The 26119-nt window shown below is 47.1% G+C and overlaps 1 protein-coding gene across 1 annotated transcript in view; it reads left to right on the top strand.

Annotated features, from left to right (window-relative positions):
* The window catches only part of acap3a (ArfGAP with coiled-coil, ankyrin repeat and PH domains 3a), a 355855-nt gene that overhangs the window by 325456 nt on the left and 4280 nt on the right, over nt 1-26119 (top strand). Inside the window, exons 11-22 of the mRNA XM_070860337.1 lie at nt 7821-7933; nt 9248-9299; nt 12093-12193; nt 13977-14088; nt 16139-16347; nt 18690-18759; nt 18854-18948; nt 20063-20277; nt 21771-21869; nt 22096-22188; nt 23484-23704; nt 24512-24621. Coding sequence (XP_070716438.1) covers nt 7821-7933; nt 9248-9299; nt 12093-12193; nt 13977-14088; nt 16139-16347; nt 18690-18759; nt 18854-18948; nt 20063-20277; nt 21771-21869; nt 22096-22188; nt 23484-23704; nt 24512-24621 — 1490 coding nt within the window. The remainder of the gene's footprint in view (nt 1-7820; nt 7934-9247; nt 9300-12092; nt 12194-13976; nt 14089-16138; nt 16348-18689; nt 18760-18853; nt 18949-20062; nt 20278-21770; nt 21870-22095; nt 22189-23483; nt 23705-24511; nt 24622-26119) is intronic.

A 26119-nucleotide genomic window follows, 5' to 3' on the forward strand; every position in this document is an offset into this window, starting at 1 on the left:
GATCAAGTGAATGAGCTCAACTGTTAAAACACATTTCACTGCCAGTGTATGTTCTGCTGTGCCAGCACTGTGCCAAGATGCCAAACGTACCAATGCACCGTCCTACCAGCACTGTGCCAAGATGCCAAACGTACCAATGCACCGTCCTACCAGCACTGTGCCAAGATGCCAAACGTACCAATGCACCTTCCTACCAGCACTGTGCCAAGATGCCAAACGTATCAATGCACCGTCCTACCAGCACTGTGCAACCAAACCAGCGCTGCTGCCCAGTGCGGAAGGCATGAGTCGCTCAGTCCAGGCCGAACAAAATGATGCCATAGGCACTGCTGCCTCTGAAAGAGCCCAGGAGATCCACCTTCCAATCTGGTTGCTGGCAGCTCTGGCATCATTCATTTACATTGCGGCACCGCCACCGAACCTGGGGCTACTATCGGTGCCAATGGTGTCATTTAAAAGGGGCATAAAACGTCACTCAAGATCTAGCAGCCCGCTCCCCTCTCTTTTGTCTATTTTTGATATGTACAAAAGTCCTGCAGTGGTCTGACCAGAGCCTCGCCAGTGGACATTATCTGTAACTACTGTAGTTAAAAATGCGCGCAATGGGGATTAAGTGGTGAGTGACATCATTATGTCAGGTACGGTTAAAATTACAATAAGCAGAAAATATGAATACCATGTCAGAAATTCAACTAGCCTTAAAACTGAAGGTGACATATTCTTGTCGACTGCTTATGTAAGTGGTGACTAAAAGAGGGCATTTATATAATGCAATAAAGCGATAGGGAGGCCAGAAATATCAACCAGCAGTGGATCTTGTTTCCTCAGGCTGGAATTACTTTTTAATGTGACTTCCCAAAATACCAAACCTACAGTTTGATATAATAAAAGGATTAAAGTAAATCGTATCTATTTGTAGATCCTGTGTTTCCATTGAGTATTTATTCTGTAGTTTGCTTCTGCTGTTAATGTCAGGTTATGTCCTTTTTGAATCCGATTAACTCCTAAACCTGTGCCGGGGGTGGGGGGGGGGAAGAAATGAAGTTCAATTCGAGTACAATGTTCTCCCCGTCTCTCACAAAAGCACTGACTCTTGCTCAGATCTGGTTTCATGGGCACTGGCTGGCACACAAATGCCACTTTTCGTGCACGAGTGCCAGCAGGCTATTTGGCCTTTGGGGGCATCACAGCTGAACCTAGTCCTCAACCTCATCTGGAGCACAGAAACACTCACTTCATTGGAGAGTGATGAGGGGAGGGAACCTTGGCTGATTCGGTTTTTTCACCTCCCCCGATATAGAAAATGGAGGTCAATTATAGCACTCTTACATCTCCCTCTCTTCCTTTAAGACTCTCCTTAAACAGAAGGCGCCTTCTATTGCCTAGGCCCCAAACTCTGGAACTCCCTGCCTAAACCTCTCCGCCTCTCTATCCTCCTTAAAACCTATCTCTTTGACCGAGCTTTTGGTCACCTGTGCTAATTTCTACTTATGCAGTTCAGTGTCAAATCTTTAGCGCATACTACTATGTTAAAGGTGCTATATAAATACAAGTTGTTGTTGTTGTTGTTTAAAACCCACCTCTTTGACCAAGCTTTTATTCGTCCCTCCTAACATTTCATCCTTTGGCTTGTGATCTATTTTTTCAGATTGCACTTCAGTGAAGTGCCTTGGGATATTTTTCCACCTTAAAGGTGCTATATAAATGTACGGTGTAGTTGTCATTGTCACATCGAAAACCAGTTATCTCAGCAAAGACCAGGGATGGAACCTGGGGCCTTTCCGATGTGTATGAATCAATTCCACTTTGAGCAGGACATTGAGCCACTGGGGCCACCCAAGGCTGCAACTAACATTTGGCACAAGTGGATCTAACTCCTCTGTCCAATATCTTAATGATGACATTAGCCAGGCTAGATAAAGAGCAAGCAAAGGAATGTGGTGTCAGTCTGTTGAATGTTCGTGCGATGATATCACACGGCCTGATTTCCGGACCCAAGCTTTTCTTTTGCTTGTTTCTGTCGCTTGAGTTTTCCAAACTTGAAACCTGACCTTTTGTTCCTGTTAATCCAAGAGGTCACTGAATGCTGCCTCTGTACATCAATAAAAGAACATCAGCTGCTCGAAGAGTTATACAGCGATTTAATATTTATAAACCTTACACAGTCTCTAGTTTTTAATGTTTAGACCTCCCCGTCCCCTTGGCCAGAATTTTCCTCTATTTGCATTCTTCTGGGACATCTGTTGTCCTTTGTAGGCATTCTTCCCCCACCCCCACCATTGCAGGCATTCTCCTCCCCCTCCCCCTCCCCCCCGCCCCACTCCCCTCCAACACCACCATTGTGGGAGCGCTCAGTCCTGTATTGCTGCAACACACCATTGTGTTCTGAGTATGTCCCTCCTGCTGTTTCATCAATTCATGCTGGTCTCTCCAGTTTCTGATCCAGTACTATTTTCAAATAGTAAAGTTTCCAGTCTTTTCTACATTCCGGAATTTATTTGCAAAGTATTTACTCGTACTGTGGCAGTTATTTGGTCATTTCCCCCCTGTAAACAGGGGGAAAAAAGGAGTTTAAGCTTTCCAAGAGATGGGTGCAAATAGTTAACCACAAATGTGGAGAAGTCGTACATCCAGGAGTGTCACTGCTGGCAGGTGCAATATTGAAGGCCCATGCTGGCCTGTTGAAATACTGCAAGGCTCCCCAGTGACCTTTGGGATGAGGCGTGAAACCGAGGGACCCTCCACCCTCTCGGGTGGATGTAAAAGATCCCACGTGCTATTTACAACAACAACAACTTACATTTATATAGCGCCTTTAATGTAGTAAAACATCCCAAGGCGCTTCACAGGAGTGTTATAAGACAAAAATTTGACACCGAGCCACGTAAGAAGAAATTACGGCAGATGACCAAAAAGCTTGGTCAAAAAGGTAAGTTTTAGAAGAAGAGCAGGGGAGTTCTCCCCTGGCCAATTATTTATCCCTCAACCAACATCACTAAAACTGGTTTGTGGGAGCTTGCTGTGTGCAAAGTGGCTGCTGCATTTCCAACATTACAACAGTGACTACACTTCATTGGTTGTAAAGTGCTTTGGGACATCCTGAGGACAGGAGAGGCACTTTTCTTTTATATGCGCCCTTTTGAAGCAACATGGGTAAGCTCCTGGGTCTTGTCCTAACTATAGCCCCACCAGTGTATTCCACTGCACTGCTATCAGCAGAAGCCCAAGCACCCAGTCATGGTGGATTGAGGCACAATGGAAAATCGCCCATATGCTCATAGAAGCTGAACCGGGTGAGATTCTTCCAAGTCTGGTCCATGCCGGTCTGCATCTCAACAACACTCCCCACACAGCTTGTACACCGAGCAGCGGGAGCATGCTGTGCCCATCTGGGTAGTGTAACCCGCAATGTCCTGGCAGCACAACCAGAAACACATACATCGGGCAAGCATAGCATTACACACTCAAACCACTGACTCTCCCTGCAATCAAATCCCCAGAGTAGTGCTCGGCCAGAGCCATTCAGTCCAAGTTAGTGCACACTGAATATTCTATGTACACTGAATATTCTATGTACACTGAATATTGTGTTTACATCATTAGGTATTTAATGTCCATCTTTATTCACTCAAGGGCCAAAAGTATATTGAAAAGTGAAAATGAGAAGAGATCCACTAGTGAAATCACACGAATGCTTGGCTTTGAAACATTCCAATTTCTGTGAATGCAGTTTCATGCAAAACAGGTTTATTTCCATACACAATATTCAACGAATGTTACAGATCTCAACATATTGCAATCAAAAAACCAATGTAAAAATACTTTTTAAAAAAAGGTAATCGAGCATTTTAATATGTCTAATATTTCACATTGTTGTGCAGGCTAACAATGATCCTTTCACCTTCTTAACTTTCAGTCTGTTCTCTGTCCTTGAAAGGATTGTGTATCAGAATTCCTGTGCTATAAGTTTATTCTCCTAGGGGCTTTTTGGCCTTTTTTTGGAAACAAAAAGCAATTTGATTTATTCCTTAGCAACAAAAGTGCAGAGGGAGAGGGGGGTTGGTAAAAGAGTGGTGTCTGCTTGATTAAGCAGGGATGCCAGAACAGAATGAGGCAGATGGGGCCTGAGAGCCGCTACAATGCAGCTACCGCTGAGCGTGTGTGGTGGCGAGAGAGGGTGGGGCTTACCTTGTCGGAGAGGAGCCCTCAGCCAGTGGCGGCTGCGGAATGTCTGTGAAGTAATTTGCTGGCGTTAACCCCCTCCACTGCCCTGGCTCTGTGCCGCTGCTGGTGGGCAGAGGGAGGAAAGGGTGTTGAGCGAGAGCAACTCCCAGCCCAGAGTGTGGCAGCTACAGGAGAGTGACAGCTGTATGTTAATGCGAGCTATTGTGTGGGACTGTCGGCACGAAGATCAGGCTCGTGGCTCTGACACGCTTCGGCATTCAGAGCAGACAGCAGCTCTCCTAAAGGACAGCGTTCAGCTCAACTACCATTGCAATCCCAATCGTCGCTTGATCGAGCTACACTCCCTCCTTTCTGAAGATTGTGGAGATGGCTCATTTATAATTGTGAAAAACTTTCAGTGTTTGGGGTTCATTTCCCACTTTTGTTTTTAGCGTAGTATCTTTAATCCGTTTGAGAAGAAAAAATGAAGATTTTTGGTAGGCTTGACTACACGCTGGTGAGTTGGAACTTTATTTTGTGTCTCCTTCAAATGTAACTGCAGCAAATCGGCGAAATATTGAAAAGAAGACTGGTATTGCTTCTTTAATGCACTCTTGAGAAATTGTTGTGACTGGCATGATCTTGCAGAGAGAACTTGTAATTTCAAAATATGCGCGTAAATGATTATTTTATGCTGATAATATCTCCTTGTAAATTGGCAACTGTAGGTATTTGGCTGTGATTTTTCAATGAAACATTGCTGGAGTGCTTCAGATGCTCTGGTGATATCAGATTACTTGCTATCTCGGCTCACTGCAGGAGGAAGCAGTGCCTCTTTTGTGTGGGAGATGTGCAGGCTTTGCATTTTTTTTATGATGCTAATACCAGACTTGCAAATCAGATTCATAGTTATAATTTAATGTATTGATTTTCCGCTGCCTACGCCGATCAATATCTGGCTACCAGCTGGCTCACTGACTATTAAGTTTCTTAATTCGGACTGAAAGAAATGGGAACTGCAAGTCCCAAAGCATCAGCTATCGACCCCTTGGTGAGGGTTCCGGGATGTATGGTTAAGCATCTTCCTGCAGAAATGTTAAATGATCTTTATTATGTCCCAGAGGGACTAAGTTGTGGCTCCATTTTGGTGAAATTGGACCGAGAAAAAAATCCCATTAATGCTCAGAGCTTTAACCTGATGAATTTGCTAAGTGCTATAGCAATAATGACAGTTCTTTGTACTGGCATCTCAAGAATCTGAGTTGGGAGATCGCGCTCCATCACTTGATACTGCCAGCGCTGATGCTGTACTGCTCGAAGATTGCTAAATTCTGGTACAAGGTTACCCTGTTTCAAATTTTGCCAACGATGTGAATTTAATAAACAAGACCCTGAGCTGGCTGGTCAAAGCCATTTTAAAACGTAGAGCTGTGAGAATGAAATAAATGCTATTGTTTGGTTTCTGAATCAAAATGACTCAATATGGTATCCACAAAAGATGGGTAGTGGGACAGCTTAGTTTAACCGTAGTCATAGTTGGGAGAAAAGCCAGTATCCTCTCTACCACATGACAAGTAAAATAAAAATAGGTTGCGCCTCTCTCTCTATAAAAAATGCATGGGATCAAGAATCTGACCCTTTCTAATATCATGAAAAGCTAAAGGGCAAAGTCTCCGCCTCCTTATTGGTAGCACTTGTCTTACTTCAGGCCATGTTTAATTAGATTAGCCCTCATCAGTACTGCTTGCATAGGTTTGTGGACATAACTAATTAGACGGGTCCAGTCATGACATGTTTTTTATGTAAATGGTGACATGACTTGAAATTTCAGCACCATGGATAGAGGAGATTTCAGTCCCACTGTCTGTTGGGATTCTGTTTGATCTATTTAAATACCTGCTACATGACATTTATTTATTAACACATTGTTAAGTCGTTTAGTTTGATTGGGTTCACATATTGCATTAAAAAAGATTATTTAGTGCATCATATCGCCATAGAACAGCTTTTGTTGCTGATTCTAGAAATGATACTTTGTGAATTTCTATTTGCTGCTCTGAAAGTGGCTGTGGACTCTTTATTTGTCTGAGTTTTCTCTCGTGCTTAAGGAGAAGTGACTCATGCTGGGTACAATTTCACAGTCTCCGCCCAACTGGCCATTGTGAGACCACACGGTGAATTTTGACAAGCTACTCGGCCCCAGGGAGTGCCACATCCGGCCCCCATTCCTGTCCTCGGCCACCGTTCACACACGGGCTTTACAGCCGTGTTCCATGGATGGCTATTCCTTTCCCAGCCCAAGGACACCGATGCTGTTTATAGTGTCTGACCATCCAGCTCAGTCGAGGTGGTTAAACACTGGGGGTTAAACCTTGGATCGTCCTGGTCTGTGAGGCTCAACAGCACACCATGCAGTCCATTTACCCACTGAGCCATCAAGGGAGCCCAGTCTTGCCACTATTAAACTGCAATCCATAGTTCGGAACCTCAGGATATAGATTCCTGAATAATAGCTCCATCTAGTGGCTTCTGGACACCTTTCAGTCAGTGTGAGGACTGCATTGTTGGGCTATGGTTAGTGACAGCACGTTGGACGAATTCCCTACTCTTCTTCAGAAAAGTGCCACAGGAGCTTTTATGTCTGTCTAAACAGATGGAGTTTCACTTTAACATCTCATCCAAGAGACAAGTACCTCTGATAATGCAGCACTCCCTCAACAATGCACAAGTGTCAGCATGGATTATGTGCTCAGTCCTGGAGTAGGATTTGAACCCATAATCTTCTGACTTGGAGACAAGAGTGCTACCACAAAGCGAAGCTGAGTAGGTCTAACAGTAACCAAGACTGCTAACAAAACAGGAATGTACATGATGTCAAATTTAGGACTGTCGGCTATGGGCTGGAAGAGACTGCAGAGATATGGAGGGCCGGGCCATGCACTTCATATTCAGTACATTGAAAGGTAGGGAGTCAATGGGGATAAGTGAAGATGTGGTGGTGGGCAAGTGGACTTAAAACAGTTTAGAATGTGAGCAAAATGAAATGTGAGCAATGGAAGTTTGGAAGAGCTGGAGTTATGCAGAATGAAGCTAGGAAAACTGATGAGGTTGGTAGAAAAGTCAAGTCTTGAGGTATTGAAAAGACTTAAAAGTTTCAGTAGTGGTGGGCCTGAGGAAGGAGCAGAGTCGAGTAATGTTGCAGAGGTGAAAGTATATGGGAGCCGAAATTGTCCCGCGCCCCGATCGGGGGCCGGAATCCTTCACGCCTGGAACTTTTATTGCCCGGCCCAGAGTCCCACCCTGACGCGGAATTGGGCACGTGCACCCCTCAAAGGCAATTTCCCCCTCGGGGCGCAAAGGGGTCGGTGAGAATGGTGATGACATCATCGGCAGGCGTGCGCCGGCTTGGGGCACTAATGGCGGAATGCTAATCATGGGACAAGGCGATACCCGGAATGCGCCGCCTCCCCCCCCGCCCCCCACCAATATTGCCTTTCCAATATTTAGATGCATCCTTTGCTATTACATTGGCTGTCCAATCATATGTATGTTAACAATGAACAGCAGTGACATCAACCTTTGAGAGGCAAGATGTTATACCGTTGAGTGTCAGAGTATTTACATTCATCACAAATATACTTTTTTTCCATCCACAGGATTTCTCGTACGATGATTCCAAAGTTGAATTCAATATTGATGCCCCGAATGGTGTGGTGATGGAAGGTTACTTGTTCAAGAGAGCAAGTAATGCCTTTAAGACGTGGAACCGGTATGTGATGTTTCCTCTTAATTGTGTTCCTAAACTTGGGAGCAATAAATGCGTATATTATAATAGTGATCAACCAAGAGCCTTTGGAGTTCTGTGCTTGATGCCATACACTGACACCAGAGCTGTGGTGTAACTACAACACGAGTATGGATTCGGGGCTGTAAGTGTGACCAGAGGGAATATCCGTCAGGTTGGCTCTGGAGTCCTTTCGACTTTGTGCGAGATCAGACGCTATCAGATCAGTCGGCCATTATAGATCTTTTCATTTCCACTGACATTTTAATGGATGCGATGTCACCCATTTTACACCATCACACCAAGTCACAATTACCATTTGGCCCCTCGAGCCTGCTCCGCCATTCAATAAGATCATGGCTGATCTGATCTTGGCCTCAGCTGCACTTCCCCGCCCTCTCCCCATAATCCTTGACTCCCTTATCGCTTAAAAATCTGTCTATCACCACCTTAAATATATTCAATGACCCAGCCTCCACAGCTCTCTGGGATAGAGAATTCTACAGATTCACGACCCTCTGAGAGAAGAAATTCTTCCTCATCTCCGTTTTAAATGGGCAGCCCCTTATTCTGAAACTATGCCCCCTAGTTCTAGATTCCCCCATGAGGGGAAACATCCTCTCTGCATCGTCCCTGAAGGGTACATTTTGTGAGGCAAGGCTCCCAGTGTGGAGACTCAACAAGATCAAGGGTCGGAGAATCAGGCCAGAGATCAGGATGGCCGAGTTGCTGCTTTTTCCAGTGACCGCTATCAAGCACCGTGACCTCCATACTCGATTCCTGGTCTGCGTTCCCGGGTTAGGAGCTTTTCCTCCTTGTATCTCCAGACAGCAAGGACGTTGGTTTGTCTTTGTGATTGTAACTGGGGAAAGCATTCAGCCATGTCCCTTGTACCTGTGCGTGTGCGCTGGCTGTTGAACCCAGTCCTGCGGCAGTAATGTATCTATCACTGGAGGCTGCTCCCACACTCCCTTTGTTCTCTGTCCCTGAAGACAACAGCCTATTGATCCTGTCAGGATGAGCGACCGGCTGCTTTGGAAAATTGATAGCTCATTTTTTTTCTGTTCTTGACACACGGATTACATTTGATAAATGTTCATTAAGTAATAGGAGCAGAAAGCTGCCACCCGGACTACCTCTGCAGCTAATTTAAGTGGAATTACCCGACTGTTGGCTGTGCAAAGTAATCCGAGAACTTTACTACATCAGAACATTTTTTCAAAAAGTGCCCATGAGTTTGTTTTATTATGAAATATATCTGATAACTTTTAATCGTGATTTTAAAAAATGTATTTTCAGGAGGTGGTTTTCCATACAAAACAGTCAGCTGGTCTATCAGAAAAAGATGAAGGTATGAGGTCCACACTGTGATGCTTACTTGACTTTTCAGACAGATGATTAGCTCCGTGCCTGTGTTTTAAGCTTTGCCCCAATGTTTTGAATCCTGGTTGTTTAAACTCTTATTTTTCCACTGCTGCAGCTATGATTTCTGGAGGGGAGGGGGTGTGGGGAGGAGGGGGGGAGGGGGAGAAGGGGAGGGGGTAGGGTGTGTGAGGGGGTGGGGAGACGGGAGTGGAGGGAGGAGGAGGGAGAGGGGGGTGGGGGAGAGGGGCTTGCGGGGGAGGGGAAGGGGATGGTGTGGGAGGGGGAGGCAGTGGTGGGGGTGGGGTGGAGATGGGGGGAGAGAGGGAAAGGGGGAGGGGAAGCATTGGTAGGGGTGGGAGGAGGAGGGTGAGAGGAGGGGGTTGGTGGGGGGAGGAAGAGGAGGGGGAAGGGAGTGGAAGGGGAGAGAGAGGGAGGAGGAGGGGGAGAGGGAGGAGGAGGGGGAGAGGGTGGGGAGGAGGAAGGGGAGAAGGTGGGGGCGTAGGAGGGGAGAAGGGAGTGGGAGGGGAGGAAGGGAGTGGAGGAGGAGGAGGAGAGGGCGTGGGGGGAGGGGGAGGGGGCCTTGCAGTCGCCTGAATTCGAGGGAGTTTTGTCAGCAGCTAGTCAGACCTTGAGTTGGGAAGCCTGACACAAACAGGGCATTCTGCCTGAAGGAAAAGCCTACAGTTTTGCCCAGACCTCCCCAAAGCCAGCCCCTGTCCAGTGACTCTGTTGTTGCTGGAGCAGAGCGTGTTGCGGGCACGTGGGAGTCTGCGGACCTTGTGCAGCTCCTTGCAGCAAGGAGAGACCTAGGGGTCCGCACCTGTGGGAAAGTTAGACTGTCCCCTTACAGCAATAATATTTCTGAAAACCACAGCTGCAATTCTACACCGACTGAATTTATAATGTATAAAACACATTTGACTTGCCTGCAGTATTCATGCCTGCAGTATTTAGAGTGCGTCGGAGTTCAGTGAAAGGGTTTTGTCAAGTGGATTCGAGCAGTCGGCTTTATTTTCATTGTACTGTTTCACCCCGACGTTCTCCCCTTCTGGAGGTATTCATGCACTGGGCTCCGGTTGCATGGATACCGGCTGCTCTCCAGTACCTCAGCCATTCTTCATGTGTGTTGAGCATCGGTGCACGAGTTAATATCAGAGGCCGACACAGCCGACACCAAAGCCTGACTTTCAGTAGCAGCCGTTGTTACAGTGCAACATCATTCTGCTGCTGAAACCCCCATCCATGATTGTGTTACTTCCAGGCTCAACTATTCCAGTGCTCTCCAGGCCGGCCTCCCAACTTCCATAAACTTGAGCTCATCCAAAACCCTGCTGCCCGTGTCCTAGCTCGCACCAAGTCCTGCTCACCCGTCGCCCCTGTGCTCGCTGACCTACATTGGCTGCTGGTCCAGCAACGCCTCGATTTTTTAAAAAAATCACCCTCGTGTTCAATCCCAAACATGGCCTCACCCTTTCCTATATTTGTAACCTCCTCAAGCCCTACAACCCTTCGAGAACTCTGCGCTCATCCAACTCCAACACTTGTGTATCCTCAACCTCCTTCGCTCCACCATTGGTGGCTGTGCCTTCAGCCGATTCGGACCCAAGCTCTGGAACTCCCTCCCTAAACCTCTCTGCTTCTCCGCCTCGCTCCTTCTTTAAGACGCCCTTTAAAACCTACCTCTTTGACCAAGCTTTTGGTCGCCTCTCCTATTATCTGCTGATGTGGCTTCTTTGTTTGATAATTGCTCCCGTGAAGCGCCTTGGGCCATTTTACTATGTTAAAGGCACTGTACATATGGAAGTTGTTTGTGTTGGTGCTGTAAAACAGATGGCCGGTGTTGGAAGGTGGGCAATGATCACAATCCCACCACCGCCCTCTTCCCCCCCCACTTTGGTTGCCGATGGTTGGGACCAGAGGAAGTGCCCACCCACAGCAAGACAGAGCTGGCACATCAGTGACCATGACAATCGGCTGCTGCCAACTTGCCTGCAGCTCCTCACAGCATTGCTGCGCTGCTGATCTGGAGAGTGGCTCAGAGGGTCACCCTCATTGCACCCACCTCAGAGGGCATCTCCGTCTCCTAGCAGCAGCTGGCAAGGCAGCTGAGGCAGTAACTCGGAAGTCTGCCCATCCTGCGTACCATTTCCAGCTGTCACGGCCTGCCGATCGCTCAACGCGGGTGTCCAGGGTTGCTAGGCAGCGGTGAATATAACAAAAGATCCTGGGAAGGACACTAATATTATTCTGCAGCGATGCTGATCAGCTGACCTTGTTAAATTGGAGGTCCTTCTTTGGCTCAGGGTCAGTTTTTGTCTGATTACGCTCCTGTGAAGCACCTTGGAATGTCTTACTCCATATAGGCACTGTCTACATACACAGGTTGTTGGCCAATCGCTTTCAAAACCCACCAATTGCCAGCTTAGCAAAAATTGCACCAATCTCAGAATATCACAATCCTGTCCTTGCCCAATATCCACATGCACACTCACGTAACTGGATAGTGATCACCAGCGAGAATCCCGCCTGCATTTTCCCTTCCCTAGCTTACTGAGGATGGTTCTTGCACTCTCGCCATTGCCCAACCGGAGGTCAGATTGAGGATTGGATCAAGGAACCTCCTCAACTATTGGCTCGAATCTCACACCGGGCAGCCCTTTACTATTGTTACTGGTGGGGATCATTTTTGATGGTAATTTAATTACTGATTGGATGAAATGATGTTCTTTCTCACCGAACCGGCGGCCATTTTTAATGACGGTTCTGTTTTAACTTTTAGGACGCGCTAACAGTGGTGGTCGAGGATTTGCGGCTGTGTTCCGTCAAGCCCTGTGAGGACATCGAGAGACGCTTCTGCTTTGAAGTTGTTTCTCCAAACAAGTGAGTGAGCACGCAGAAAATGGCGGCTGCTATGTAGAATCTCGCCCAGTGGCCATTTTTCCACCTGCGAACCGAAATAGTGAGGGTCAGATTAAAAACATGTCTGACAGGGAGATGTTCAGTATCCTCTGTTTATTTTTCTTACATTAATGGTGCAATTACGTTCAAAGATTTGTGTACATACACCCCCAGGTCTCTCTGATTCTGCACCCACTTTAAAATTGTACCATTTCGTTAATATTGCCTCTTCTCATTCTTCCAACCAAAATGTATCACTTCATACTTCGCTGCGTTAAAATTCATCTGCCACGTGTCTCCCCATTTCACCAGTCCTCCTGAATTCTGTTACTATCCTTCTCGCTGTTTAATAGATTTCCAAGTTTCGTGTCATCAGTAGACTTTGAAATGATGCACTGTATACCCTAGTCCAGGTCATTAATATATATCAAAACCCTGTCTTCGGAGCCTGGGTACCAATGCACTGCCGTCAGTTATCTTGGCCAAGCCTGCTGATATCGGCCAGGACTCTGCTTTCTGCTTTCTGCTTTCTGGCTTGTGCGGACTTCCACCAGCCTCCGGGAAGGTCTGGTGGCCAGGAAATTAAGTCGGGAATTTCAGCTTTCAACACTTGGGCAAGCTGGGCAGACCCACCCCCTTGATCGTGTGTCTCACAGCCACGCAACTTTAAGCTGCGTGACCGCACGGCGCTCTGCAGGTCTTGCCCAGCCAGTGAGACAGCTTTTAAATAGGAAAGCCCCGCACGTGGGGAATTATGAATGGCCCTTAAAGGGGCCACGCGGGCCAAAAATAAATCGCAGGGAACAATGCTCACAGCCAAAGTGGATTTGATTGTTTAACACAAAAATTCGATTTCAGATCAGACTTGAGTTTGGGAAGGAGGATAGTCTCGGAACCACTTTAAGTTCATGGATTTTACTTTCTCAAATCAAGCGAAGAAACTTGGGGTGAGAAATTGAATAGATTAGCGCCACGTGTTAGCGCTGACGAAGGGCGCTACTAGGTCACTAAAGGGTTACCGCCCATGCGCAGCGATATTAGCGCCACTCGCCAACGTGAATGGGGTTTGAGCGGCAGCACTCGGGAATTTTGTGCCACGGAAACCAACTTGAATGTTGTCGCCTGGCACTAATCACGCCAGAAAAAGCTGCCGTTCACAACTGTCCCGGGACGCTAATGAAAGGGATGAGCGTATAAGGTAAGTTTTAGAGATTTTAGTTAACTTTATGTGCGTTGATTCTACTTTATTTGGTATTCCTGATGTGTTAATTGTTTGAATTGTAATGTTTTTTAAGTTTTCATTTTTTTCAGCTAACCTTCTCTTTGAGCGCTAGGATGCCGGTACGTTAGCGGCAGAACTTCAGTCACACTACCAGCTTAGCGCACTAAGAGAAGTGTGGAATGCTTCCCTTCATGCTCCACTCAACCCTCGGGGTTTTAAAAATCAACATCGCTACCTCCAATGCTAAATATCGCCCGGCGTTAAAATTAGCACTCAGGCGATGTTAGCGCCTCAAAATGGTCGATAATCAATGCTTCCCCCTTGGGTACGTTTGCCCCAACCTGTTTCAGCAAAAGACAGCGCTCACCACGTTCTCACCAGGTGTGTCGCTCTCATTTTGGATGTTCCATTAAAGGTGCCAAAACATGGTATGGCCTCTTGTAGAGAGTAACTATTATCCCGTCTATAAGATTATTAAACTAACTGGATTAAACTGTTGCTAGGCCAGGCATTTTTACCTGACAACACACTTGCTTTCCACAGGAGCTGTATGCTGCAGGCGGACTCTGAAAAATTACGACTTGCCTGGATTCAGGCAGTGCAGGCCAGCATCGCGACCGCATATCGAGAAAGCCCAGACAATAACTACATCAACGTAAGTCCCACCCAGCCTTTCATACCAGTTGCACCATCCTGAGTGGCCTTTCAGCTGTGATGGAAACTTTGGCCCTTTGACTTTGTCCGCCAATCATCTCCCTGGTTAAATTCTTGGACTGCTGTCAGCCATGGTAGCACCCTTGCCTCTGGGCTGTGGGTTCAAGTCCCACTCCAGAGAATTGAGCACAAAATCTGGGCTGACACTCCCAGTGCAGTGCTGAGGGAGTGCTGCACTGCCGGAGGTGCCGTCTTTTGAATGAGATGTTAAACAGAGGGTCGGTCTGCCCTGGACGTTTATGCTTCAGTCACATTTGACACTGTACCTCTATACAAACATTACACCACACTGAACAGTGTCACGCATGAAAAGTGTGTATTACATTTGCATCTGATTGGTTCAAATGTCAACAAAAAATCACAACTGATCAATATTAAAACTAAGTGTAAGAAAGAAGTTTTTTTCCTGCTGCCCTCGGTAACCCCAACGAGAGGAGTCAGAGATTTACACGCAGTTGCTAATCTAGAGACAGATTTTTCTGTGTAACAGCAATTAGCCTCAATTTGACTTCAAGATGTGCTGAGAGCACTTGTTCCACAGGGAATAGTTGAGCAGGTAGAACGTTTGTGACAGGCCACATTAAACACAAGCAGCAGACCACTTTCCTCGAGGCTTTACATCTATTAGGCAATGGCTCACAAGACAATCACTTCCCATGGTATTATAAAATGTTACAATGTGCGTTACATGGTGCACTCTTCCTGTTATTATAAAACAGCACAACCTCCGACTTGCTGTCAATAGTGCTAGTAATTTAATTAAAGACACTTGAAATAAAATATCCTGCTCCTCACCTCAGTGCTGGCTCCCTGATACCCCACCCGCCAGTCTGATGCACACTCCATCACAGCTCGCCTGAGATCAAACATTGCTAATTATAAACTTGTATCTCACTAGTCAGAGCTCCGACGTGCAGTGTCAGCTGCCACTACTTTTTTCATATTATTGTCTGCGGGACTATGGTTCCTGACAGCTGGCCCTAATGGACCAGAGAAAGTTCGGTAGCCAGGAAATGAACTGTAAGACAACTGGAATCGGATAGTGTCATGGGATCTTTTGCGTCCAGCAGAGAGGGCTGACAGGGTCTCGGTTTAACGTCTCATGCGAGAGATGGCACCTCCCGCAGCGCGGCGGCGGTACTGCACTGGAATATCAGCCGCGATTATGTGCTCATCTCTGGAGTCATGGGGTTAGAATCATAGAAATTTACAGCACGGAAGGAGGCCATTTCAGCCCATCATGTCCATGCCGGCCGACAAAGAGCTATCCAGCCTAATCCCACTTTCCAGCTTTTGGTCCGTAGCCCTGTAGGTTACCTGTAGGTCAAGTGCACATTCAAATACTTTTTAAATGTGGTGAGGGTTTCTGCCTCTACCACCCTTTCAGGCAGTGACTTCCAGACCCCCACCATCCTCTGGGTGAACACATTTCCCCTTAGATCCCCTCTAAACCTCCTACCAGTTACTTTAAATCTATGCCTCCTGGTTGTTGACCCCTCTGCTACAGGAAATAGGTCCATCCTATCCACTCTATCCAGGCCCTTCATAATTTTATACACCTCAATAAGGTCTCCCCTCAGCCTCCTCTGTTCCAATGAAAACAAGCTCAGCCTATCCAATCTTTCCTCATAGCTAAAATGCTTCAGTCCAGGCAACAACCTCGTAAATCTCCTCTGCACCCTCTCTAATGCAATCACATCTTTCCTGTAATGTGGTGACCAGAACTGCACGCAGTGCTGGAGCTGTGGCCTAACTAATGTTTTACTAGTATTTAAATATCAAATAAATATTGCGTATTTGCTAATACACTTGCAATTATATAACACGTTATCACATCTAAACGTCTTGAAGTGTTTCCCACGATGAACTGGTTTGAAGAGCAGCGACTGTTGTTTACTAACACGACGCCCGTGAGCTGCCAGCTGAGTTGCCCATGAGAGTGCAGCGGACGTGAACCCCACTTTAAATCTGCTCCCATATCTTCCCCGCAGAGACTGGACAGAACGGCATCTCCGTCTACCAGCAGCATCGACTCTGCCAGCGACTCCCGGGATCGCAGCGTGAAGGGTGAGAGCATCCTGCATCGAGTGCAGGGGATCGGCGGGAATGACCAGTGCTGCGACTGTGGACAGGCGGACCCTCGATGGGCCAGCATCAACCTGGGGATAACCCTGTGCATCGAGTGCTCCGGAATTCACAGGTGAAGGCCCAGATTTCTCACTCTCGGCTGTTAATCCTTGCCAAGTTTGGGCTTTCAGTCGGCTGGAAGAGTCGCCCTTGAAATTGTCTTACGGCAAATGAGAAACCTTCTTGAAAAATATTGAACCCACAGACAATGGGAGGCAGCAGAAAACCTACAATGAAGAGTTTAGATTTTCTTAACAGAAAAAAAATAGTGGAAAGATAAAGATTAGATTAGAGTAAAAATTCGAGATACTCAGGAAGAAAGGCAGGAATAAAAGGACATGCTCACCTTTAAATTTTTAATGTATAATTCATCATCATCATAGGCAGCCCCTCGAAATCGAGGAAGACTTGTTGCCACCCTAAAAATGAGTTCTTAGGTGACTGTACAGTCCAATACAGGAATTACAGTCTCTGTCACAGGTGGGACAGACAATCGTTGAAGGAAAGGGTGGGTGGGACTGGTTTGCAGCACACTCCTTCCGCTGCCTGCGCTTGTTTTCTGCATGCTCTTGGCGATGAGACTCGAGGTGCTCAGCGCCCTCCCGGATGCACTTCCTCCACCTAGGGCGGTCTTTGGCCAAGGACTCCCAGGTGGGGATGTTGCACTTTATCAGGGAGGCTTTGAGGGTGTCCTTGAAATGTTTCCACTGCCCACCTTGGGCTCGCTTGCCGTGGAGGAGTTCCGAGTAGAGTGCTTGCTTTGGGAGTCTCGTGTCAGGCATGCGAACAGTGTGGCCCGCCCAGCAGAGCTGGTCGAGTGTGGTCAGTGCTTTGATGCTGGGGATGTTGGCTGGTCGAGGATGCTAACGTTGCTGCGTCTGTCCTCCCATATGCATAAATGTGTTTAGGTGTTGACTGTTTTTTTAATGTGACAAATCTGTTGTTGAGGTTTGAGTATCTGTTGCTATATTTTCAGTGTAACAGTACACAGCCCGGGAGGGCGAGACTTTCTCTTGCCTGCCGACAGTCTAAGTGTTAAACGGGCCATTGATACCGGCACTTATTCTCCACTACGTTTTAGGATAGACTGTGTTCTCGGGTCCAGCTGGTGATAATTCACTGAAGCAAATCACTGTTTTAATTTCCCCAGAGTGACGGATCACATTGGCAGCAGTGAACAGATTAAACAAACAATACGTTGCAACACGACCTCTTGGTCATTTCGATTAAACATTCTTAGAATCCATACATTTTTCACTTACTTCTGATTTTAATATCAGACTTGATTTAAGTAGCCAGCTGCGCACTTCAAGCTACTGCAGCAGTAATAGTCCAGCGATATTAGTGAACTGATTTACATCATCATCATTACACACAGCGCAGGGGCTGCTTAACACAGACTGTTGTAGTGCAGTGAGTTTTGGGTTCTTGTCACCTGGCACTTACTGATACAAAACTGTTCCCTAATTTAGCATTGATCAGCAGAAGGTCATTGCCCGGCTAACAATTGGGTAACAGTGAACCAGCAGCCTAAAGTATTTACTATTAAAGAATGGATTGAAAACAGGCTGCCAGTTTGCCATCATCCATTTTTTGCCTGAAGTTAAAATGACCCCCCCCAACAGTATTAAACTGACAGTGTCATTTAGAGAGGCCACAGGATGGCTGGGATGGGAAGTGGAAAATGTCACCCTAGTGTAGCAGAGGGTAGGATCAATAACCTTTACTGTCCAACCTGGTCGGGGGTGGGGATGATCGATGCTAAAAGATTCCAAGAAATGGGAAAGTATTCCACTTTTCAGCACTAACATTCCTCACCTTGATCAGCAGAAAACTTACATTAAAAAAAAATTGATCTTGCGATTTTTTTTTTTTTGCAGGGCTATGGGGAAAGAGCAGGGGGGTGGATAGCTCTTTCAAAGAGCCAGAACAGACACGGTGGGCCGATTGGCCTCCTTCCGTGCAGTATGACTCTGTGATTGTGATGGACTGAATACGGCAAAGGTCCATTGTCTGAAGCTGGATTCAACACCGCTCCCTCCCAGTTAATCAATTTGGTTCATTTCCAAAGCTCACCGCCTAACTGAGTGGGTTGCTCTTTGCAGCTGCGTACCCTGTGTTCAGTGCGTAGCTTTACAATCACCAAATGTAAAGTTCCAAGTGTAGATTGTACCAGTTCACGGTCCCAGCGCACTGAGAACGCAGAGAAGGAAATCTGACCAACAGGTCAGTGAGCCCTCAGGACTTTCCAATCATTGTGGACAGAAAACACTGAAGAACCTCTGACCTCCCCACCTAAATTCCCGCTGCGTGTTCTTGACCGAGATTGCAAAAATCGCACCCTACAGTGCTGTGTTTTGCCTTCACAGACATCAACAATTATGTTTTTTTGATTACTATCTTGTTTCTCTAAAGGAGCCTGGGGGTGCAGTGTTCCAAGGTCCGTTCTCTCACATTGGACTCCTGGGAGCCAGAACTACTTAAGGTAGCATGAATTTTGACACTTGCTGATATTCACATTTATTCAACTTTTTATTTTGAATAATGTTCTGCAGCTTAATGTTTTATTTTTCTTCCAGTTGATGTGCGAGCTTGGCAACAATGCCATTAATCATATTTACGAGGGAAGATGTGGGGAACACGGACTGAAGAAACCGCAACCAGTGAGCACAAGGTCAAGTTGAAATAATTCTCCAAGTCCAAAACTGTTCCATACCTCATTAAGAATGTTGGTCGTGTTCCCGGTGGACTGGTGATTATGGAGTCGGCTTCTCCGCCAGATGGCCTGACTTGAATCTGTTTGCCGCCCTGGGGATCTGTTGATCACGCTTTCAGCTCTTGGGTGCTTCCAGAATTGCATTGATCCACCTCCGGCTCAGTGCGAGGGGCAATAGTTGTCATTATCCATCATGTCCTGCTACAAGCTACCCTTCTGTAACAGAGAAAAGTTTGGCGGTAGCTGTGGAGAAGCCTGCGGCCTGTGGTGAACAGAAATGTCATCTTACTGGACTCTCTTTTTTTTGTTATTTTGGGTTCAAATATTCTCCACTTGCTCCTGAAGATGCTGCCTTCTGCTGAGGGCAAGTTCTGCAGAAGATGAATCTTGTCCGTTAACATAGAAACATAGAAAACAAGAGCAGTAGTAAACCATTTGGCCCTTTGAGTCTGCACCACCATTCAATATGATCATGGCTGATCCTCTATCTCAACACCATATTCCCGCTTTTCCCCCATAGACCTTGATGTCTTTTGTATTTAGAAATCTATCTATCGCCCTCTTAAATATATTCAGTGACTTGGCCTCCACAGCCTTCTGTGGTCGAGAATTCCACAGGTTCACCACCCTCTGAATGAAAAAATTTCTCCTCATCTCGGTCCTAAATTTCCTACCTCACCCAAGTGGCCAGTCACGTGTAAACCTAGACAGTGAATACTTGATCCTGGGCGAGGGCCATCACTTACTGTCTGTACCCAATGTCTGATTTTTTTTTTTTCCATAGCCCAGGGCACTGAAGAGAGGCATTGTGCCCCCACTGATGCCCTGGCAGTGATTAATTCATTGAGGGCATACTGGGAATTGAACCTGAGATTTTCCAGGTCTGTGTGGCTCAGTGTCACACCAGCATGTATGTGTAACAACTGAGCTGCTGGAGGGAGCTACAGAAAGCCCTTTGGAAAAAAGTTTAATGTTCTCGGCTCTGTGACGTTCATGTTCAGACCCTCTGTATGAGAAGAGTTAGTGGGGGGTCAGCTTGTTTCTAACATTTTGAATGTACAAAATGTTTTAGGCAGCAGAAGGAAACCTGGATCAAGGCCAAATATGTAGAAAAGAAGTTCCTCAAAAAGCTGCCAAACGCTGAAGCACTTGCGGATACCGAGCGGAAACCGCGGCGATGGAGTGTCAAGAAATGCCGACGGCACAACAGTTCCACCAAAGCTCCGACAGCCCGCCGGAGGTACCGGCAGGACACTGGCAGTGTGTCACCAGCAACATTTGCAGCAGGTAAAAGACAAATTATTCCATTCGTTTTTATTCCTTTTGTAATGTATCTTCTTCCTGGGTTCTTTGCTTAAGAATCCATAGCAACACATTGCTATTAAGAACTAGTTGCTTTATTAACAAAGATTTAACAATCACACTACACATTACCAGTTCATCCACACGGCTCACAATTGCACACCTCATCGTGGATGACCTAGACCCAACTGGCTGGGGTTTTATTGAGTCTTGTGACCATCACGTGACCTGGCTAAGCCACTCACAGTGCAACAGCTCCACAGACCTGTGAGCATGCTCACAGGGGCACACATTACACCTTTGTTCTCTGCTCATCTGAAGATGTGACTCGGGCTGAGGTGTGGTTCCACAGGAATGGGCAGGCCTCCAAACATTGCTGGAGTGGCCATTCTTTATGTGTCAATCTAGACAGTCCAAGCAGTCTGAGCACAAATACATTGTAGCCAACCTTGAAAGCTGTCCATCCCTGATGTTCAAGTCAGTGTGCATCTCATCGAGTCTACAGCACATCGGCCCAAACTGGTCGATGTCGTTATTTATGCTTCACACCAGCCTCCTCCCAACGTCATCATCTCACCCTATCCGCACATCCTTCTATTTCATCTCGAACAAGACTCTAGTTAGCGATAGGATCATGAACCCTACCTGATTTTTCCCCCATCCCTAGCCACGCGTACTGAAGCAAAGTGTAGTGTCTCTGTTCATCCTGATTGCTAACCATTAACTTGGCACAGAGATCCAACCTGGACTCTTCCTCTGTAAGGCCGTGGACCACACCTGAGGGTGCACCTAACCACCCAGGCCACTGGGGGCACTGTGGCTCCTTTGCTCTGAATGACTCTCCCATCATAGTAATTTGTTTTTATCCAGTCCTTTGTAAGCCATCTTGGTGACAATAGTTTCAAAGTAATCTAGTCTAAGATACGACATTGTACCTATAATACAAATAACAATACTCCAAAAAATGATACTGTAAAATGGATTGTTCTAAATGATGTTAGTGGACTCAAAAGGATAATTGAAAGCACTGAACCCTACAGACCAATCACTCATGTCTGAATTGACCGATCTCAGCTGGGTTGGCAGCTGAGGCAGTACGTTTGGCCTCAGCACCCCTGTACCAGGAAGAGGGGAAAAAATCGGGACAGGCTTCCCACTCCCAATTGTTATTTAGTGACCACTTCTGGAAGAAAGCATGTGTATGGACAAGATCAGGGCAAGGCTGTGATTCCCCACGTGGTCGAATACTCACTGCCTGTGACTCCCACATGAAGACTGGCCACGGGTGAATTGCTGAAGGGTGATGAGCTCCCATGGAGTTGTACCCCACGGGAGCGCGCCCCCTTCAGGAGAGCAGGAGGATAACCGGAGTGCAAATAGAGGAGCGATTGGTCGTGTTAGTTTTGGTCCTCCCTCTGATTTGCTGCTTGGCTAATGGCTGCTTTCCGTCCTATGTTTGCCACAATGGAAAAATGCAGCGGCTGCACTGGAGAGAAAATTCCGAAGAGACTCCCTGTTTTGTCCTGATGAACTCGACTCGCTGTTTTCCTACTTTGACACAACAGCTGGGCCTCGTAGTAAGTATATTCTCATGAATTAGCCGCGCAGTGTTGCTCACACAAATGCCACTGACTGAATACACGGCACAGACTACAGTTTTAATGGTTGTACTCCAGTGTTGTGATGACACCCAGCGAGTTGTTTCACTGCCTGCCCCGCGCTCCCCATCGCTTGTTTTCTTGACATACCTGCCAGTGTAAAGGTGCTGAACTTTGTCTTGTTCTCTGCCTGCTGGCCCTGCAGGTTTAAGCAGCGACAGCGGACTGGGCGGCAGCACCGACGGCAGCACCGACATCCTGGTCTTCGGCACGGTTGTGGACAGTGTCACCGAAGAAGGTGAGTCCTGTTTCCAATTTCTCCCCACCCCCAGGTTTGTCTCCCTTCGGCAACATGCGCCATATACCGAGATTCTCTTAAATTTGGCTCTCGAAATGGCCTTGAAGAATTAAAATATGATCAGGTCTGGTCCCCATTCCCGATCACTGTCCAGTGACCCCCTGCTGAAAAGTGTACACGTGCGAATTTTACACGATGACAGGGTAAAGCTAGGTTGTGATGCACCCCAAGGTCAAATAGCCTGTCAACACTCGCTGTCCATGCTACACAAAGAAGACTGGCTACTAGGACAGTGTATCAGAGAGAGTTGCTGGCCCCTGTGGAATGACATCCAGTGTGGGTCAGCATCTTTGGGAGAGGGAAAAAAAACCTTTATATTAAAAAAAAAGAAGTTGCTCCTATTACGGAATCAGAGAATGGTTACAGCACAGAAGGAGGCCATTCGGCCATTGAGTCTGTGCCGGCTCTCTGCAAGTGCACTCCAGCTAGTCCCACTCCCCTGCCCTTTCCCCGTCACCCTGCAACAAAAATTCCTTCGGGTACATATCCAACTCCCTTTTGAAAGCCACGATTGAGACTGCCTCCACCACCCTTTCAGGCAGTGCATCGTAGATCCTAACCACTCGCTGCGTAAAAAAGTTTTCCTTCATGTCGCCTTTCTGCCGATCGTCTTAAATCCGTGTCCTCTGGTTCTTGACCCTTCCGCCAATGGGAACAGCCTCCCTCTATCTCCTCTGTATAGACCCCTCACCGCTTTGAACACCTTGATTAGATAATGAAACAGTCTGTGCCTGCGTGCAGCAAGACCTGGAACGCAAATTCTGTCTTTATAAATGAGTTGTACAGAATTTACACACGTGGTCAGTCCGTGGTACGATATGAGGAGTAACATTCAACTTCAGGCTCCCCGCCCAAAGCACGTGCTGGAATTTCTGGACTGAACTGAGGATTTTCTAACCATTGATTGAAATGATTTGGTGGAGCGAGGGCCCGGGTTTCTGCTGTGTGTCGCCTGTAGACAAGGCTTCACGCAGATAGCCCAGTGTCCATAAATGATCTCTGCAGATTGCAGGTTGGCACATTCAGGATTTTGCTCACCCGACATTTGGGTTGTATTATCGTTGAGAAGGTGGAGGTGATTCATTCCACATTGTGTTGAACCTCCGCCCATACATAGCATACTGTGCCCTGCGAAGTGTGTGTGATCTAATCACCCAGCAGAGTAATTTCATCGAGAGGTTCGGCTCCGGGCTGTGGGTATGGAAAATGGCTGACTGTGGTTTTACTGTTTGCAGTGAGCGAGGTTTCGGAGGAATCGAGTGGGGAGGCGGAGATTGAGCCAGAGGCCTCCGACTCCGAGGATCTGCGCGAACTGCACCCAGGGATCCTTGTATACAAGGCCGCACATGCTCGCAATCTGGCAGTCATGGCTGAGGCCTTGGCGCATGGCGCTGATGTCAACTGGGTCAATGACGAGGATGAAAATAAAACTCCATTAATCCAAGCGGTCATTGGGGTGGGTTATAGCGCTTTTCCTCACTGTATTTTAAGCAAGTATTATGCGCGTGTTCGAGATCATTGCGCAGTTTGGGAACAGGATAACGGAAGTTAAACAAATAATTTAGAGACAGGCGATGTGTTATAGCGCTGATACTGAGTGCCATGAATTGGGTGGTTTTTGAGCACTAATGTGCGTGTCAGTACATGTATGGGTGACAGATAGGGATAGGATTGGTCGCGGTTGTGAAGCACTGAAGGACAGACAACCTTTCAGCTCTCTCTGCCCTGGGTCACAGATGAAGAATGGTGGACTTAGGTTAAGTACAGGGGTGAGGGGGAAGGGTTTAAATTATTATTTATTCTTGAATGTGGAAGTCTCTGGCAAGGACAGCATTTATTGCTCATCCCAAGTTTCCCTTGAACCGCTGCGGTCCGTGTGGTGAAGCCGCTCCCACAGTGCTATTAGGGAGGGACCTCTTGGATTTTGACCCAGTGACGATGAACTGAGATGGAACGGCGATAAATGTCCAAATCAGGATGGCGTGTGACTTGGAGGGGAACTTTCAGATGGTGTTCCCATGCGCCTGCTGCCCTTGTCCTTCTAGGTGGTAGAGGCCACGGGATTGCAAGGTGCTGCTGAAGGAGGGTGAGGGTGCCTGTAAGATCGTGCATTGGCATTCAGAAGAGGAGAGGAAATAGACACGGACATTTTGACCATTCCATTCAATCTGTACAAGACCGAGATTGCCTTTCCTGGTTTGTTTCAACTTGGATCGACAGTCCTTCATCAGAATATCTTTCTTACTTTGTGCGTCTTCAACAGGGTTCCCTTGTCGCTTGTGAATTTCTACTTCAGAATGGGGCTGATGTCAATCAGAAAGACATTCGGGGCCGTGGCCCGATCCACCATGCCACCTATCTGGGGCACACTGGGTAAGGAACATGTGCGACACTCTCTGAGGCTGTGGAGACATTTTTGACCTTCAGTCACTTTCAGCCTCTCACCCAGTCCTGGCTGAGCCATAACATCCTCCAATTAACCACTGGGAAGACTGAGGCCAGAAACTCTCTTTCCAATGACTCCATCCCCCTCACTGTCTTCAGGCTTGTAATGTATTTGCTTCATCGGTTCTTTGCTTAAGAATTCATAGTAACACATTGCTATTAAGAACTAGTTGGTTTATTAGCAAAGGTTTAACAATCACACTACACATTACCAGTTCATCCACCAGGCTCACAACCACCTGACTCATCGTGGATCCCCTGAACCCAACTAATAAGAACATAAGAATTAGGAGCAGGAGTAGGCCATTTGGCCCCTCGAGCCTGCTCCGCCATTCAATAAGATCATGGCTGATCTGATCATGGACTCAGCGCCACTTCCCTGCCCGCTCTACATAACCCTTTACTCGCTTAGCACTCAAAAATCTATCTATCTCCGCCTTAAATATATTCAATGACCCAGCCTCCACAGCTCTCTGGGGCAGAGAATTCCATAGATTTACAACCCTCTGAGAGAAGAAATTTCTCCTCACCTCAGTTTTAAATGGGCGGCCCCTTATTCTAAGACTATGTCTCCTAGTTTTAGTTTCCCCTATGAGTGGAAATATTCTCTCTGCATCCATCTTGTCGAGCCCCCTCATAATCTTATAAGTTTCAATGAGTTCACCTCTCATTGTTCTGAATTCTAATGAGTACAGGCCCAACCTACTCAACCTATCCTCATAAGTCAACCCCCTAATCTCCGGAATCAACCTAGTGAACCTTCTCTGAACAGCCTCCAATGCAAGTATATCCTTCCTTAAATATGGAGACCAAAACTGTACGCAGTACTCCAGGTGTGCCCTCACCAATACCCTGTACAGCTGGGATTTTATTGAGTCTTGTGAACATCATGTGACTGGCTAAGCCACTCACAACTCAACAACTCTACAAACCTGTGAGCATACTCACAAGTGCATACATTACAAGGCTGAATCAGACTGTTCATAACCTCAGCATCCTGTTCGACCCCAAACAGCTTCTGACACTCTATCCTTTCCATCACGGAGACCACTCACCCCTACCTCAGCCCATCCAGCACTGAAACCTCACATAGGCCTTTGTCACCTCCAGACTCGATAACTTCAACGCTCTCCTGGCCGACCTCCCACCCTCCGCTCTCCACAAACTTCAGCTCATTCAAAACTCGGCTGCCCGCATCCTTCCCCCCCCCCCCCCCCCCAGCCACCGCACTAAGTTACGTTCGTTCATCACCCCTACCCTCATTGATCTCCACTGTCTCCTGGTGTCTCATTCTTGCGATGAATTCCCTCTATCACTGTACCCACCTCCAGCCCTGCAACCCTCTCCCCATCCCCCTGATTCTGGCCTTGTGTACAGTGCTCCCTTGTCATTTGTGCGTTGTTCTGCGTGGCCTGTTTCAATGCGC

Source organism: Pristiophorus japonicus, chromosome 18 (genome assembly GCF_044704955.1).
Source record: "Pristiophorus japonicus isolate sPriJap1 chromosome 18, sPriJap1.hap1, whole genome shotgun sequence".
Taxonomy (NCBI): domain Eukaryota; kingdom Metazoa; phylum Chordata; class Chondrichthyes; family Pristiophoridae; genus Pristiophorus; species Pristiophorus japonicus.